The sequence below is a fragment of the Loxodonta africana genome, chromosome 1, assembly GCF_030014295.1.
Source record: "Loxodonta africana isolate mLoxAfr1 chromosome 1, mLoxAfr1.hap2, whole genome shotgun sequence".
NCBI lineage: Eukaryota > Metazoa > Chordata > Mammalia > Proboscidea > Elephantidae > Loxodonta > Loxodonta africana.
Window position 1 is genome coordinate 171,585,268 of NC_087342.1, and position 15,611 is coordinate 171,600,878.

The 15,611-nt window shown below is 44.2% G+C and overlaps 1 protein-coding gene across 12 annotated transcripts in view; it reads right to left on the reverse strand.

Moving 5' to 3' along the window:
- SCML4 (Scm polycomb group protein like 4) overlaps positions 1-15,611 on the reverse strand; it is a 153,970-nt gene that overhangs the window by 25,327 nt on the left and 113,032 nt on the right. For 10 of the 12 annotated variants that reach the window (XR_010322550.1, XR_010322551.1, XM_023543052.2 and 7 more), the window contains one exon: positions 13,564-13,758. The exons of 1 other annotated variant lie outside the window; for it this stretch is intronic. Coding sequence is in view for 8 of the 11 variants with exons in the window: in XM_023543052.2 (XP_023398820.2) it covers positions 13,564-13,758 (195 nt within the window). In the remaining 3 variants the exon portion in view is untranslated. Of the gene's footprint in view, positions 1-2,296; positions 6,966-13,563; positions 13,759-15,611 lie in introns of those variants that run through there. One more of the 12 variants, XM_023543072.2, reaches the window with a different exon arrangement.

The following is a 15,611-nucleotide window of genomic DNA, read 5'->3' on the forward strand; positions in this document are numbered from 1 at the left end:
CATTAAGCCAGCCAACATACAAGCAGATGAACTACAGGTATTCGGAACTTCCAGTTGCTTAAGAATTAGTTGTACCTTGATACATGAATTGTTGTTACCTAAATCCACTGCTTAAAGTTGATTTAAAAAAAAAAAAAAAGAAAGAAAGGGCCAAATCTGTACTTGGAGAACTACATTTTCCAAGCAGATTTGTGACTGGTAAGGAATAAGAGCCCTGGTGGCAAAGTGGTTAAGAACTACGGCTGCTAACCAAAAGGCTGGCAGTTAGAATCTGCCAGCTGCTCCTTGGAAGCCCTATGGGGCAGTTCAACTCTGTCTATAGGGTGGCTATGAGTCAGAATCTACTCAACCGCACCAGGATTGGTTTGGGTTGGTTTGGTGAGTGAACACCAGATGGGGCCAGCAGACCTGAGATGGTCTAGCACCATAGCCCTGTGAAGATACAACTCCCACACACGCAGGCTAGTAGCAACCAACAGGGCTGACAGGTTAAGACATTCACGGTCATTTTCTCCTAGATCCTTAGAAAGCTCTTTCTCATTTGAAAATATGCTGTTTTGTCAGCCTGGCACCTCTCATTAAACAAGAAGATCCAACCCAGCCTCTCTCTAAACATTTAATTGCCACGGAGAATGTCAGCTAAGACAAGTAAAAAAAGAGAGGCTTTTTATTCCATTCTCTTCTATAACCCCTTGCCTCATCCAAGGGACTAATGATGCCACTTGTAAATCATTAGTCCAGAAAAAAGAATAATCTGCTTGTTGTACAACCACAAGAGCACGTTTAAACAGAAAGATAAATGTGCAGATGGCACATTCAAAGAAGCCTGCCACATTTTCAGGGTTTAGCGTCTTGGGAACTTTCAACAGAGCGTGGCGTTCCTTTCTTACCACTGCTAACCTGGTTGTGGATGACAGTTTCCCTCAACCGCTGTGTACAAAGCCTGCCTATTAGTGAGGACAAAGAACACTCGAAAAGCGTTCCAGTCCACTCAGCCTCAAGGGACACCTGTTTGCCTATGAATCCTACCCATGTCTAAGCCTCCCTGTTTGGGGAACAAAGCCCCAGGGGTCTGAGTTCTCCCTCCTCCCTCCCTCACCCCACCAAGGCCTTCTGGGAACATCCCTGCATCCTTGGCTTTCAGTTTGCCTGGAGCAACCCATTTTTCCTGACACAGCCCCTGAGAGTCGTGCCTGAACGCCTAGAACACAGAGAACCTCCAAAGAGAAAAGCAGGAAGAGGAAGAAGGGCAAAAAGAGGAAAGCCAAGAGCCAGAAAGAGAAAGAGAAAGTTCCAAAGCAGCGAAAGCAGCAGACAGGGAAAAGGGGCCCGTGTGTAGAAAACTACAGGCACTCCCAAGCAAGCTTCAGCTCAAGTTTGGGTTGACCCCTGCTCAGAATTCAGGACACAAGGCCCACTGCTTGCAGTTAAGTGTGCTTGCACTATTTATTTTTACTAAAATAATGAAACTGGCACTTGGATTTTAGGACAAAACGAAGCCCTAAAATATACCAATACCACCATCTGCAAATTTATTCTCATGTAATACCTAGTCATGTCATAATAGCCTCTAACCTCAGAGCCTCAGACACTATTCTTTCTCTCACACGCACACACATGGTCCTCCACTCTCCAATTTATTTCCCTTCATCAGTCGTAACTTCCCAATTGGTGGAGCAATGGCAAGGGTGAGCCCTTTCAATAATCATTGCAGCCACCTCACCCCAGGCTGGGAGACATTGCCTTTCTCCAGAAAGATTGCCTGACTCTTAGCAGGTCTGCGTGGCCCAGCAGGCCACTCGACTCTGCCCAGACTGCTAGAAGGTCAAACCACTGGATCAGTGTCCAGAGCACCCCACGTGTGAACAGCTCAGCTCAACTGCTTAAAAGCCAGAAGCACCACAAATCCCTACCCTGAGCCAAGCTGTGAAAAGGAAGTACAGTAATACAGTCGCCCTGATAGCACTGCAGACTGAAATAGCTGTGGAATAACTACTGTTGTTGGGTACAAATGAGTCGATTCCAACTCATAGCGACCCCATGTGACAGAGTAGAACTGCCCCGTAAGATTTTCTTGGCTGTAATCTTTACCTGATGTTTAACCAGATGCCACCTCCAAGAGAGCACAGCCAGGAAGCCCAGGAGTGTAGAAAAAGACATCTGCAAGGAGAGAAGCAGAAAGAGGAAGAGGGGCAGGAGAGAAAGACCCCAGGAAGCGACAGCAGGTACCCAGTCAGTTAAACAGTTGTGCCTCTCCGTTTCAAGCCCAGGACACAGATGCATTATTGCATCCTACCTTGGGTGGCTGTGTCTCTGCCACCAGGCAGCCCTCACGCACGCTCCTCTCAGGTGAACGCCAGGTGCCAGTACGTGCTCAGTGCTCTGGAAGTCAGGGAGGATCTTCTGCCTCGGACATCTAAGGGACGTCTCTGGTGGTAGAAACCAGCAGATTTCCTCCTTGCCCTTCAGCACAGCCTTGCCAGGAGGCTCTTGTGGAGGTTTGCAGACTTCTCTTTTCTCAAGCTAGGTCCCGCCCCTTGTTCTTGCTCAGATAAGCTCATCACATTTTCCCTTAGAGCCCCCTGTGGCCTCTTGTCCCAGCCTTCCTGGTTCAAAGGGCACCAGGCCACACCACCTACGAAGTTTAGCATTTCATTCACCTCAATTAAATTTTCCATTAACTTGTTGTCTGGCCAGTATAGATTTTCTCTTTAAGCCTGTCGCTACAGTTCAGACGATTCAGCCCTTAGAATTGATCTTATGACTCCCTTCTGGACATTTTACATTTATATTTTTTCTCCCCTAATGAGATGCACAGAAACCAACCATAATTTTAATGCCTGACACTCAGACTTCCTTAGCCCTCTCTGACGTTTCTAGTTTGCCTAAGGCTTTGTTGTAAGGCTATGGATTGATTCCTTTCTTTGGAAATTTTGACCAAAGATGATTTTGACCAAAGTCAGCTGTTTGGAACAATGAGTGCCCTTTCAGTCTCAAGGGGAGAGAAAGTTCCGTAACCACCTTGCATAGGATCTTGCCACTTTGCTAAGCCTCTGCCCAAGGCTTAAGGGAACTCCCAAAAGGTGGGGGAAGGTGAAGGTAAGGGGCACCTCTGGCAGCCATGGCGGTTTCCTCAACAGCCCCCACACTCTTTGGTCTTTGGGGGAATTAAAAGAAGTCCTTAATCAGGAGTCTCTGGACAAGGGGACACCTTGTAAATTTCAGTTCAAAATGGACATCACAACGTTGGGAAAATTTCATGGTGCTTTCTAGGCATTACAGGTCCGTTCCAATTTAAGCTGAGAATGCATGTAAAAAATAAATTGTATCCTCTTCGAGAAATGGGAGTTTCTTCTTTAAAGCATGTGCTAAACCTGTGCAACATTCTTTAGAAAGTGATGAAACCCTTTTGAATAATAACTAACCATCCTTTCACTTATTTATTTTTTAAGGTGGGAATTTTATATATGGGACTTCTTGTAGTTCAGAAAAGTCTGGTAGGACAGAATTACAGGAGAATATGGTCTCCATTTTGGGGGGAACAGAAATAGAGAATAGTGAAGGGGTTCACCCCGAGGAGCCCCTCATCAACAGGCAAGTCAAACAAAGCTCCATTGGATGTTCATTCCTGTAGGGCCACCTGTCCTGTTTCAGCCACCCTGATCCCCACTCTGCCCCAGCTCATCCTTTCTGAGGTTTACGCTCTAAGTTTGAGAACTGGTTTTCAGGATATAACTTGCTTTTGCTTTTCAATTTTTATTCTCCTCAAAAGAAAAGACATCAAATCCACCCAGCTAATTGCAGACATATGCAGACAGATCATACAGAACACCCTCCCTCTGATCCATTCACCTATCACTACATACGTATTGAGCACCTGCTGTGTGCCAGGCACCAGTCTCAACCAGGATACAGACAGGTCAGTTCCCTCACAGGGGCTTTCAGATACCCTCATATATACCCACTTGTGCCAGTGATTCCAGATCAGTGCCATCAATCATATTTCTGCCTTTCCAGACCACCTCCAGCCACCTCCGTACATCTGACTCCTAGAAAGCCAGAAAATAGCCAGAACCCAGTCACTTAGTACCCAGCCAACCATTTACATACCAAGGCAAGAGATGCTATGACTGGTAGCTTTGGTTTATATGAACCCAGAGCAGCTAGAGGTGGCACCCAGAAATAGGGCCAAGCAGCTAGTCTTCATTGTTAGGGAAGGCTGAGGAGATGGCATCTGAAGAGCACCCCCAGACTGCGAGTGGAAGGAGATTCAGGGCCTGCCTGGGTTCCTGGGGTTGCCGTTGCTGTGGTTCGCTGCCACCTCATTGGTATCCTCACAGAACGGCACTAAAAATCAGGACCAAATCCCAAGATGAGGGGCAAGGTCCACCAGGTTCTTCTTCTTAGCCTCTGCTAAATATTCTGACTCATAAGACAACCACAGGCTATGTTTGGCATCAGGTTAACCTAGAAGGATATGGGATGTGGATCAGTTTCCTATCCTTGTAGCAGACCAGGCAGCAGTCCACACAGCCATCGAGGATTCTTTATGGACTCAGGCAATGCATGAAATGCAAGGAGCTAAGATTCATAATTCATATTGGAATGGTGTGGGATTTGCTCTGGCTTAGAAGCTTTATGTCCCACGGGAGTCAAAATCTCTTGTAACAATCGCCTAGACATAGCTTCTAGAGTCCCTGCAAGGGATCTGATCTTTTACAAGAGTCACTGCACTCAAGGAAGCCCAGAACTGTGAGGTCTCTATTAGATGTTTATAGTTCGTATACAGCTCCTCCCAGACCAGGTGCAATTCACCAATCGGTTTTCTTGTTATCATAAACAACATTGCTTAGTAACATAATTGACATTGCACTGTTATCAGGTTACAAGAGAGTAAAGGGAACAGAGAAAGTTAACTTAAGGTCAAATTCTTATGCAGAAAGGCAAAGAGCTTTGTTTTTACCTACATGAGGAGATAATGTAATAGGCAGTTTCTGAGGTAGCTCTATCTCATAGAGAGAGATAAGATCTTGCCTCCTGGTATCCATGTCCTTATGTAATCCCCTCTCCCTGAGTGTGGACTGGACCTACTGACTCAATTCTAATGAATTAAAAAAAACAGTTGCCATTGAGTCAGTTCAGAGTAGGACTCCTCCATTAAGGTTTTCAATGGCTGGTTTTTTAGAAGTAGATCATCAGGCCTTTCTTTCCACACGCCTCTGGGTGGACTCGAACTTTCAAACTTCTGGTTAACAGCCAAGTGTGTTAACCATTTTCACCACCCAGAAAATCCTCTAATAAATAGAACGCAGCAGAAGTGATGGGGTGTCATTGCTGTGATTAGGTTACAAAGGACTGTGGCTTCTATCTTTCAAGCACTCTCTCTCTCTCTCTCGTGCTGATATTCTCTCTTGCTTGCTCGCTTGCTCACTCTGGTGAAGCAAGTTGCCATGTTGGGAGATAGTCTCTCAAGAGGCCACTTGGCAAGGAACCAACAGCTCGTGGGGAACTAAGGCTCAACCCAAGAGCCTGTGAGGAACTGAATCCTGCCAACAACCACAAAAATGAACCAAGAAGTGGATCCTTCCCCAGTGGAGCCTTTGAGCTGCTGGTAGCCTTGTGACAGACCCAGAGCCAGGGAACCCAGGCAAGCTGCACTTGGATTCCTAACCCACAGAAACTGTGAGATAACAAATGTTGATTTTAAGCCACTAAGTTTTGGGGTAATTTGTTACACAACAATGAATAACTAATACATATGAGAAAAAAAGAGATTTGTTTTATCCCTCTTGGCTTTGCACATCAACATTGAAAGTTGTAATTATTAATTCACTGGCAGATAGGATATATCTGGGAATTCTCTGTCCAGTTCTCTGCCAGAAAGTTTGTTTTTATTTTGTTCTGTTGAAGCTTCAATTCAATGTGGCATGGTTTGCCATTTGAACCCTTGTTCTGATTCTCAGCCAGGAAATACTGGTGTCGATAACCTGCAGATAGTAGTTTAGGGCCCTCCAGAGGGGCTCAGGCCTTCCGAATCTCCAATACAGCCACTGTGGGTTCTGAAGGTTTTGAAATCGCTACTTCTTACATACTCAGTCCTTTTGTTTTCATTTGTCATTGTGCTCTTACACAGGGGCCATGTGTTCTGATTTATAAATCTAAGAGCTTGGTTACCATCCCCTTAGTTTTATCTAGATGTCTGGTCCATCCCCTAGACCTACTCTTCCGTCAGAGAGGCAGGAGCTCCTTTGGGCAGGCTCACCAGAGACACAGAAGGCCTTCTGCAGGTGACCCAAGCATAACTGATGGGCAGAGAGCCCAGGAGTCCCCAGCATCATCTGGCCAGCTCTAACATGAAGTATGAGGGTATCACTGAAGGACAGTTAGCCTCTTGGGACAAAAGAGCAGATTGCCGGTACATTTTTTATTTGCGGAGAGGGTAAGGGGTTGGAGTAGCAGTGCCTTTCAGAGAATTCCGGAGGCTAGCTTTATAGGAAGAAGGATCCATATGGCCTTCCTCCCTGCCTCTTCTTCTTCTTTTTTTTTTTAGAGGATCTTTTTCTCCTCCACACTCTCTTGTAAAAGGAGCTCTCAGAAACAGTAGAAAGCCTACTGTGGGTCTGCCATCATCACAATTCTGTTCCTCAAGTCTTGGCGTTGGTATATTTGATCCACAAAATGATTTTACCTGTCATCTTGGACAAGAAGAGTGTTATCTTAATTTCTTCTGCTTTCTTTGAATAGATATTTCCTATTAAAATAGCATCAAATTAGTCTATATAATTCAATATTATACTATTTATTCTGTATTTGAAGTACCTTAGGAGGCTAAAATAACTTCATCGGAGCGTTCATTCGTTTATTTAATCAATAGTTATTGAGTACCTATCATGTGTTTTCTCAACACTTATAGAACCCAAAAGAGAACCTAAGTCTTATGATGCAAAGGGATCCAACAAATTACTGAACATTGTAAAATGTATTTTAAATTCTATAAATCCCAGGTTTTCCTCTAGAGGCCCTTTTTTTAAAAAAAAAAAGAAATTATTTTTCCCCTTTTAGTCCAATGCTTAAAACTATGTACAAATATAAATAATTGAAAATACAATAACTTTTCCTAAATGAACTTATGAGGCAGTGGGGGTTCAGTGGTAGAATTCTTGCCTCTCATGTGGGAGACCCAGGTTCAATTCCTGGCCCATGTACCTCATGCCCAACTACCACTCATCTGTCAGTGTGGAGGCTTGTGTGCTGCTTTGATGCTGAACAGGTTTTAGTGGAGCTTCCAGGCTAAGACAGACTAGGAAGAAAGGCCTGAAGATCTATTTCTGAAAATTAGCCAATAAAAACCCCATGGATCACAACAGTCCAGTCCACAACTGATCATCGGAATGACACAGGACCAGACAGCATTTTGTTCCATTGTGCATGGGATTGCCCTGAGTTGCGAACTGACTCAACAGTAGCTAACAAAAATAACAAAAACAAAATGAGCTTAGGTTGGCATACGGGCAGAAATAGGATTGAAAATTTGACAACAGTCCTTCCATTCTGTAAGAGTTCTAGCTAGGCTTCCACTGGCCCTGCCTGTCTGAAAATCTATAAGGGTTTCTGCATTTGCTACAGAATTTGTGGAATACCTTCTCTGACCTTTCCATCAAAATTTCCTACCAGGATTCTGAAGACCTGAGGTTTCCACTGGTATTTTTTCTCCTTCCAAATGACCATGCTCCACTGGAGAATCAGATGGCCATTTCATGTACTCCATGTCTGTGATGAGACAAGCATGGTACTGCAATATCCCCATCATGAGGCTGCACTGGGAGACAACCAGCTACTAGGGAGTCTAGAGTAGCATGCCTTCCTTCATGTCTTTTTTCTCCTCCATCATTCCATTTCTTACGTTATTTAAAATACAAGGTCAAACTATGCTCAATGCCTAGTGGAGTAGGCTACTTTGTGGGGTTTTGTAGAGATGAGAAAATTTTCCTAGTGGCCAGGGTTGATGGGCTTTGCATGCCCTATGGATGTCACCCAACATTGATGTAGCCAAAGGAGAAGGAAACCCCACAATTAGAGACTCAGTGCTCCTTGGGGTAAAGATAGGAAACCCAGAAGGAGAAAAGAGAATGAAACTGCTTGAAGTTTCCTCTTCAATTTTGCTAAATGGGAGGCTGGGATCTGTTTTGTTCCTTTGCGTCTTTGCTAGAAGAAGTGGTACAGGTGTGCCAAAGGTGACTAGTGAACACCCATTTTATTCAGTCAGCCTTCTGAGTCAGGAAATAGGAATTCACACCCTACGCAGCAAGTGTTGGGTAATAGGACCCCATCAACAGCAGGACCTAGGAGGAAAAGCAAAGCACCAGGGATGATAAGACTACGGCTCAGTTTCCTCCCCACTGCTGCCTTTCTGTGTGGTTCTGAATGGGCAGCCTCATCTCTGTGCACCTTAGTGCTTTACAGATAGTGGGAGCTCAAGAAAAGTTTGCTGACTGGCTGAATGGATGGGTCTATGTAATGAAACTCATGCCACTTGATACACCCTATTAAATAATCTCTTGCAAAGATAGACATTCTCTGTATAGCCATTCTCTGTAGAGCTATAATATTACATTAGACAAATTTGTAGTTCAACAAGGAAGCAGATTTAATTTCTAAATGTTGAGTGTACATGTTCGACTGTAATGGAACACTCCTATAGTTTTCTAGTGCCTGTCTCAAAGACCACCAGCCAAGGGAGGTTAAAAAAAAAAAATCAATACTCAAGAAAAAACGCCCCTCCTCATCCCCTACCATCCATGTATCAGAGAAGATAACAAAAAGTAAACAATTTGTTCCCATCATGCTAAACCTTCAAAAGGCAGGAAACCGGCTACTAAATTAGATCTCGTAGAAGAGTTTAGCTATCATGTTTGTGGTTTCCAAAAAAGATCACCTACTCTTGGTAAGCAGACAATTTGTGCTGTTATGTTGCATAGGGTCCAACACAGTAAATATTGATTGAGTACTTGTTATGTTTCAGGCTCTGTTGCGGGCTGCATGGTCCTGACCCCAGGGCTTTCTAGCAGGGGATAACATCTGTACCCAGATTCCTGCAATATAGGGCAGAATTAAATGCCATTGTGGCTATGTAGCTCTACAGAGAAAATTTTGTGGGGAGAGCAGATGAACTTGGGGAAGACTTAAAGAGCTCCAGAGACACTGCTGCAGGTGGTTGCTAGCCACTCTCTGAAAATCTCTTCCTTTCTTTTGCTTCTTCTGTGGAGCTGCAAACCTCCCCTTTCTCATGGGGGTTTGCACATGTGCCACCTAGCCCCAACCATTCTGCCTCTCTCATGCCTCTCTCTTCTCCAGCCCAGGACACCTCTCCTTGATGCTGGACCCTGGAACATACTCAGGGGCAAAATGTGTACAGGAGGAGGAACCATCAGATCACTTATTTTACTGAAAACCTGACGTAAATTGCCCTCTATGAGCAGGACTCTGCCTGCCCACACTTTGCCATTGAAAATGTGGCTCCTGGACCAGCATCATCAGCATCCCTGGGAGAGCTTGTTAGAAATGCAAAATCTCAGGCCGCACCCCAGGGCTCCTGGATCAGAATCTGCATTTTAACAAGGTCCCCCAGGTGGTTCGTTTGCACATTAAAGTCTGAGAAACATCAGGCTAAAGCTCATTTTTAATTGAGACTTTTTTTCTAAACACTCAAAGGTGAAATTTTCCCCATTTTTTTTTTTTTAATCATCTCATGCCTCCCACCTGAGCCATAAATATTATCACATCCATCTTCCTGCCTCCGTTCTCCTAAAGCACTCAGGCAGCTGGACAGGCCTGAGGCTGGTTTTCCCTAGATACAGAAAAAGGACCATTTGGAGAGAGAGTTTATATTTCAAAGATTTACGGAAGAGATTTGGAAGAACCCATTTCTCTGCTCCAAAGGAAGAGAGAACTTGCTTTTTATGTGAGATACTTTGTCTTGGTGCCCTCACCTCCATGCTGGGAGGCCCCTCGCTGCTGCCCAGGTCTATCCTCAGCCACTTCCAGTCTGTGGCTCTCAGCCTGGAAGGGACCAAACAGGACATCTTGTTCCTACTCCTACAAGTTTCCAGAGTTCCCTTAATGGCCCTAACAAGAGGACACCAACCACGAGACTAAAAGGCTTTTCCAAGCTCACATACGTAGAGATATCAAGAAAAACAAGTATATAGCATTTGCTCAGACCCACCCTATTTAATTAGGGACTTGCCTTTGTAAAGGCCAGATTTATTCCAATTTCCCAGGTCTCAGAGAGACTAAAGTAAAATTGCAGGCAAGGTCCTTGATAGTACCTGAAAGAATATACAAAAAAAGAATCTACACTAAGAATCTAACTTTATCCTTCACTGCTGTTCTCCTGGGTGTGACATAAGAACCCACTGCCACCAAGCTGATTCCGAGTCAGAGAGTAGAACAGCCCCATAGGGCTTCCAGGGCTGTAAATCTTTACAGAAGCAGACTGTCACATCTTTATCCTGTGGAGCTGCTGGTGGTTTTGAACTGCCGACCTCTTGCTTAGCAGTGGAGTGCTTTAACCACTGTGCCACCAGGGCTCCTTGAGGAATGCTGTTGTTGTTGTTAGGTGCTGTTGAGTCGGTCCCTACTCATAGTGACTCTATGTACAACAGAATGAAACACTGCCTGATCTTGCACCATTCCCAAAATCATTGTTAGCTTGAGCACATCGTTGTAGCCACTGTGTCAATCCATTTCGTTGACGGCCTTCCTCTTTTTTCCGGACCCTCTACTTTACCAGGAAACGCTGGTAGCGTAGTGGTTAAGAGCTATGGCTGCTAACAAAAAGGTCAGCAGTTCGAATCCACCAAGAGCTCCTTGGAAACTGAATGGGGCAGTTCTACTCTGTCTCTACTTTACCAAGCATGATGTCTTTTCTAGGGACTGATCCCTCCTGATAGCATGTCCAAAGTATATGAGACTTAGTCTCGTCATCCTTGCTTCTAAGGAGCTTTCTGGCTGTGCTTCTTCCAAGACAGATTTGTTCTTTCTTTTGGCAGTCCATGATATATTCAATATTCTTTGCCAACACCACAGCTCAAAGGTGTTAATTTTTCTTCGGTCTTCCTTATTCATTGTCCTGCTGTTGCATGCTTATAAGGTGATTGAAAACACCATGGCTTGGGTCAGGTGCACCTTAGTCTTCAAGGTGACATCTTTGCTGTTTAACACTTTAAAGAGGTCTTTTGCAGCATATTTGCCCAATGCAATGCATTTTTGATTTCTTGACCACTGCTTCCATGGGTGTTGATTGTGGATCTCAGTAAAATAAAATCCTTGACAACCTCAATCTTTTCTCCATTTATTATGATGCTGCTTATTGGTCCAGTTGTGAGAGTTTTTTGTTTTCTTTTTGTTGACGTATAATCCATACCGAAGGCTGTAGTGATATTCATCAATAAGTGCCTCAAGTCCTCTTCACTTTCAGCAAGCAAGGTTGTGTCATCTGCATAACGCTGGTTGTTAATGAGTCTACTTCCAATCCTGATGCTGCGTTCTTCTTCATATAGTCCAGCTTCTTGAATTATCTGCTCAGCATACAGATCGAATAAGTATGGTGAAAGGATACAACCCTGACACATATGTTTCCTGACTTTAAATCACACAGTATCCCCTTGTTCTGTCTGAACTACTGCCTCTTGGTCTATGTACACATTCTTCATGAACAAAATTAAGTGTTCTGGAATTCCAATTCTTTGCAATGTTACCCAAAATTTGTTATGATCCACAGAGTCAAACGCCTTTGCATAGTCAATAAAACAGAGGTAAACATCTTTCCGGCATTCTCTGCTTTCAACCAGGATCCATCTGAGGTTGAGGTACTGTCACTCTTATTATATGTATTCTTTTGTCAAATGCTCTAAGCCTATCTCTATGCACATATGTGTGGTTGTATCAGTTTTTCATTGTTCACAACGGTCATCTTATTCCCCCCAAATTTGCCTAAGCTCAACTATTTGTCTTATCCCAAGACAGGGTCTCACACAGTGCTTGGAACAGAGGAGGGTGCAGCCAGTGTCTGCAGAATGACATAATGACTGGATTCTAGTTTCACTGCCTATATGTTCTTCGTATATCAATAGCACTACTTCCAGAGAAAGAAAAAAAGGTAAAATTTCAGCTCATTCTTGGGGATGTGGAGTCACTTTCAACTCTTCAAAAATCCAAAACTCAGGGCTGCTAAGTGGAGAAGGGAGCCCCTCCTATGAGCATCTAATTGCTTCTGCAGACAACTTTGTGATGAGTTCCCCCACGTGGCTTTGCTGACCTTCCCACTGATCACCTTTCCATCCTAAGCTATTCTGCAGCTGTGGTTCAAAAGGAGCTCAACCCCTGGGTCATTTTCCATCCAGCAACAAGAGAGAAACACCATCTCCCACTGCAAGGCATATTTGACACATGGTCCAGTCAAATTCCTGTACCAATTGACACTGTCATTATACATTTTATTCACACAGGTGGGCATATGAGGCTCCCAGGCAGGAATAACTTAATCCATTCTTTAGCCCTAGTTTCTCAGGGATTTTTTTGTTCCTTAGTTTCCTAGTTTTTCAATTACTCAACAGTGAAGAATAAAAGCTTAGTCTCAATTAGAAGAGAATATGGAAATCACTTATTATAAAGACTTGATCCTCATTATTTGTAGATTCTGTATTTGCAAATTCGCCTTCTTGCTAAAATTTATTCACAGCCCCAATACCAATAATTGTTGTGCTTTTGTGATCGTTCGGGAATGTCCAGGTGAAGAGTGGGGGGCAGAGGGGGAGGTCATTGAATGGTTCCAAAACAAAAAACCCAGTGTCGCTGAGTCAGTTCTAACTCATAGAGACCCTATAGGACACAGTAGAACTTCCCCGTAGAGTTCCCGAGGAGCGCCTGGCGGATTAGAACTGCTGACCCTTTGGTTGGCACCTACGTCACCAGGGTTTCCTGAGTGGTTCCATATTCGTTAAATCAGTGTTCACAGGGACTTTATAGAACACAATTACCAAGAATATTGAGAATTAACTGTGTACGTGATGCAGTCTCATGCCTAAATTCTAACATAGGCCTAAAAGCTATGAGTCCCTGGGTGGTGCAAACAGTCAATGTGCTCAGCTGCTAACTGAAAAGTTACAGGTTTGAGTCCACCAAGAGGCACCTTAGAAGAAAAGCATGGTGAACTACTTCTAAAAAATCAGCCATTGAAAACCCTAAGAAGCACAGTTCTGCTCTGACACACATGGGGTTGCCATGAGTCAGGGCTGACTTGATGGCAACTGCTTAAAAGCTATGTCAGCACTCAGTAGCTTGAGTGCCCTTTTCTGACTGCAGCCCGGGGTGAAGACCATCTAGGGACCCCTTAATCCTAGCCAGCCCTGAACGCTCCCTGGAAGCCCAGGGGCCTCCAGCAGAAGAACTTGAAGGAACTGTGATTTTTCCCTCAGCAGCAGCCGCTCCCGCCCCGGAAGACAGAGACACCCAGGACAGTAGGGCCACCCTGCTGGCAAGGGGAAGCTGCACAAAGCCTACCTGACTCTGTCCTCCCATCCTTGTTCTCCTGGGCTTTCTCAGAGGCACTGGAGCCCCTGGGGAAGGGCTGGTGGCTGAAGAGGTCATCACACAGGAGGCTTCGGCACAGCTTGGCCAGGAAGCGAAGGACATACCCGATGCTGTTCACCACAGGCAGACTCCGCAGGTGCTGTTTTCCATCAAAGGAAGCTGAGACTGAAAAACCACCAAGACAGCAACTAAGAGCTGGGCACTAGAGAAAACCACCAGTCGGTGAGCCCTGGGGAAGAGCGTTTCATTTGTGCTGGTTTTGTTTTTTAATAGGCTTTCTTTGAATTGGAGTCCTGGGGTGTTAATGTGCTTTGCTGTTAACCAAAAGGTTGGAGGTTTGAGTCCACCCAGAGGTACCTCAGAAGAAAGTCCTGGTGATCTGCTTCCAAAAAATCAGCCATTGAAAACCCTATAGAGCACGGTTCTAACCTGACGGACATGGGGCCGCCATGAGTCTAAATCTACTTGATGGCAACGGGGCCGTCACGAGTCTAAATCTACTTGATGGCAACGGGGCCATCACGAGTCTAAATCTACTTGATGGCAACTGGTTTTTAATTTCGATTGGTTCCCCAGTCCCCCCCACCCCCACTAATGTCCTGTTTCTGTTTTCACTAATGTCCTGGAATTAATATATATTATTCCAGGATCCAATCCAGTGTACCACATTGCATTTAGTCATCATGTCTCCTTTGGTCAGTTTCTTGGTCTTTTCTTATTTTTCATGACTCTGACAGGTTTGAAGAGTAGTAGTTAGGTATTTTGTAAATGCCCTGAGTTGTTTGAGTTTGTCTGATAATTTTCTCATGATTAAATTGGGGTTATAAGTTTTTGGGAAGAAGGCCATAGAGGTGAATTGCCTTTCTTGTCACATTATATCGGAGATTACATGGTATCCACATGACTTATCACTGGTGACATTAACCTTCTTGCCAAGGTGGTGTTTGCCAGGTTTCTCCAGTGTATTCTCCTATTTTATTCTTTGGAGGTGAGTCACTACGTCCTGCCCACACTCCAAGGTGGTGGGGGCATTAAGCTCCACTTCTACATGTTATTTGGAATTCTCCTATAAGGAAGGTTAGTCCCCTCCCCCATTTATTTATTTAGTAAATTATTTGTTTATATCAATATAAATTTAACTATATTTTATACCGCAAGTAATTCAATACTGTGCTAGTTATTTTGCTGCTGAAAGTGTTCCAACTTCGGTCTTGGGAGCTTTCTCGGGTTAACTCCTGTGTCACTTATGATCTGCCGTAATTTTTTTTGCACCTCCATTTCTCCAAGGAGCCGTGGTTCCTATTACTGAAGAGTGGTGTTTAGATGTTATTGTTGTTGTTAGGTGCCATCAAGTCAGTTCCAACTCATAGCGACCCTATGTACAACAGAACAAAACACTGCCCAGACCTGCGCCATCCTTGCAATCGTTGTTATGCTTAAGCCTATTGTTGCAGCCACTGTGTCAATCCATCTCACTGAGAGCTTTCCTCTTTCCCACTGACACTGTACCAAGCATGATGTCCTTCTCAGGGACTGATCCTTCCTGACATGTCCAAAGTATGTGAGACTTAGTCTCGCCATCCTTGTTTCTAAGGAGCATTCTGGTTGTACTTCTTCCAAGACGGACTTGTTTGTTCTTCTGCCAGTCCATGGAATATTCAATATTCTTTGCCAATGCCATGATTCAAAGGTGTCAATTCTTCTTCAGCCTTCCTTATTCATTGTTCAGCTTTTGCGTGCGTATGAAGTGATTGAAAACACCATGGATTGGGTCAGGTGCACCTTAGTCTTGAAAATGACATCTTTGATTTTCCACACTTTAAAGAGATCTTTTACAGCCAATTTGCCCAAGCAATTCTTCTTTTGATTTCTTGAGTGCTGCTTTCGTGGATGTTGATTGTGGATCCAAGTAAAATGAAATCCTTGACAACCTCAGTCTTTTCTCCATTTATCTTGATGTTGCTTATTGGACCAGTTGTGAGGATTTTTGTTTTCTTTATGTTGAGGTGTAATCCATA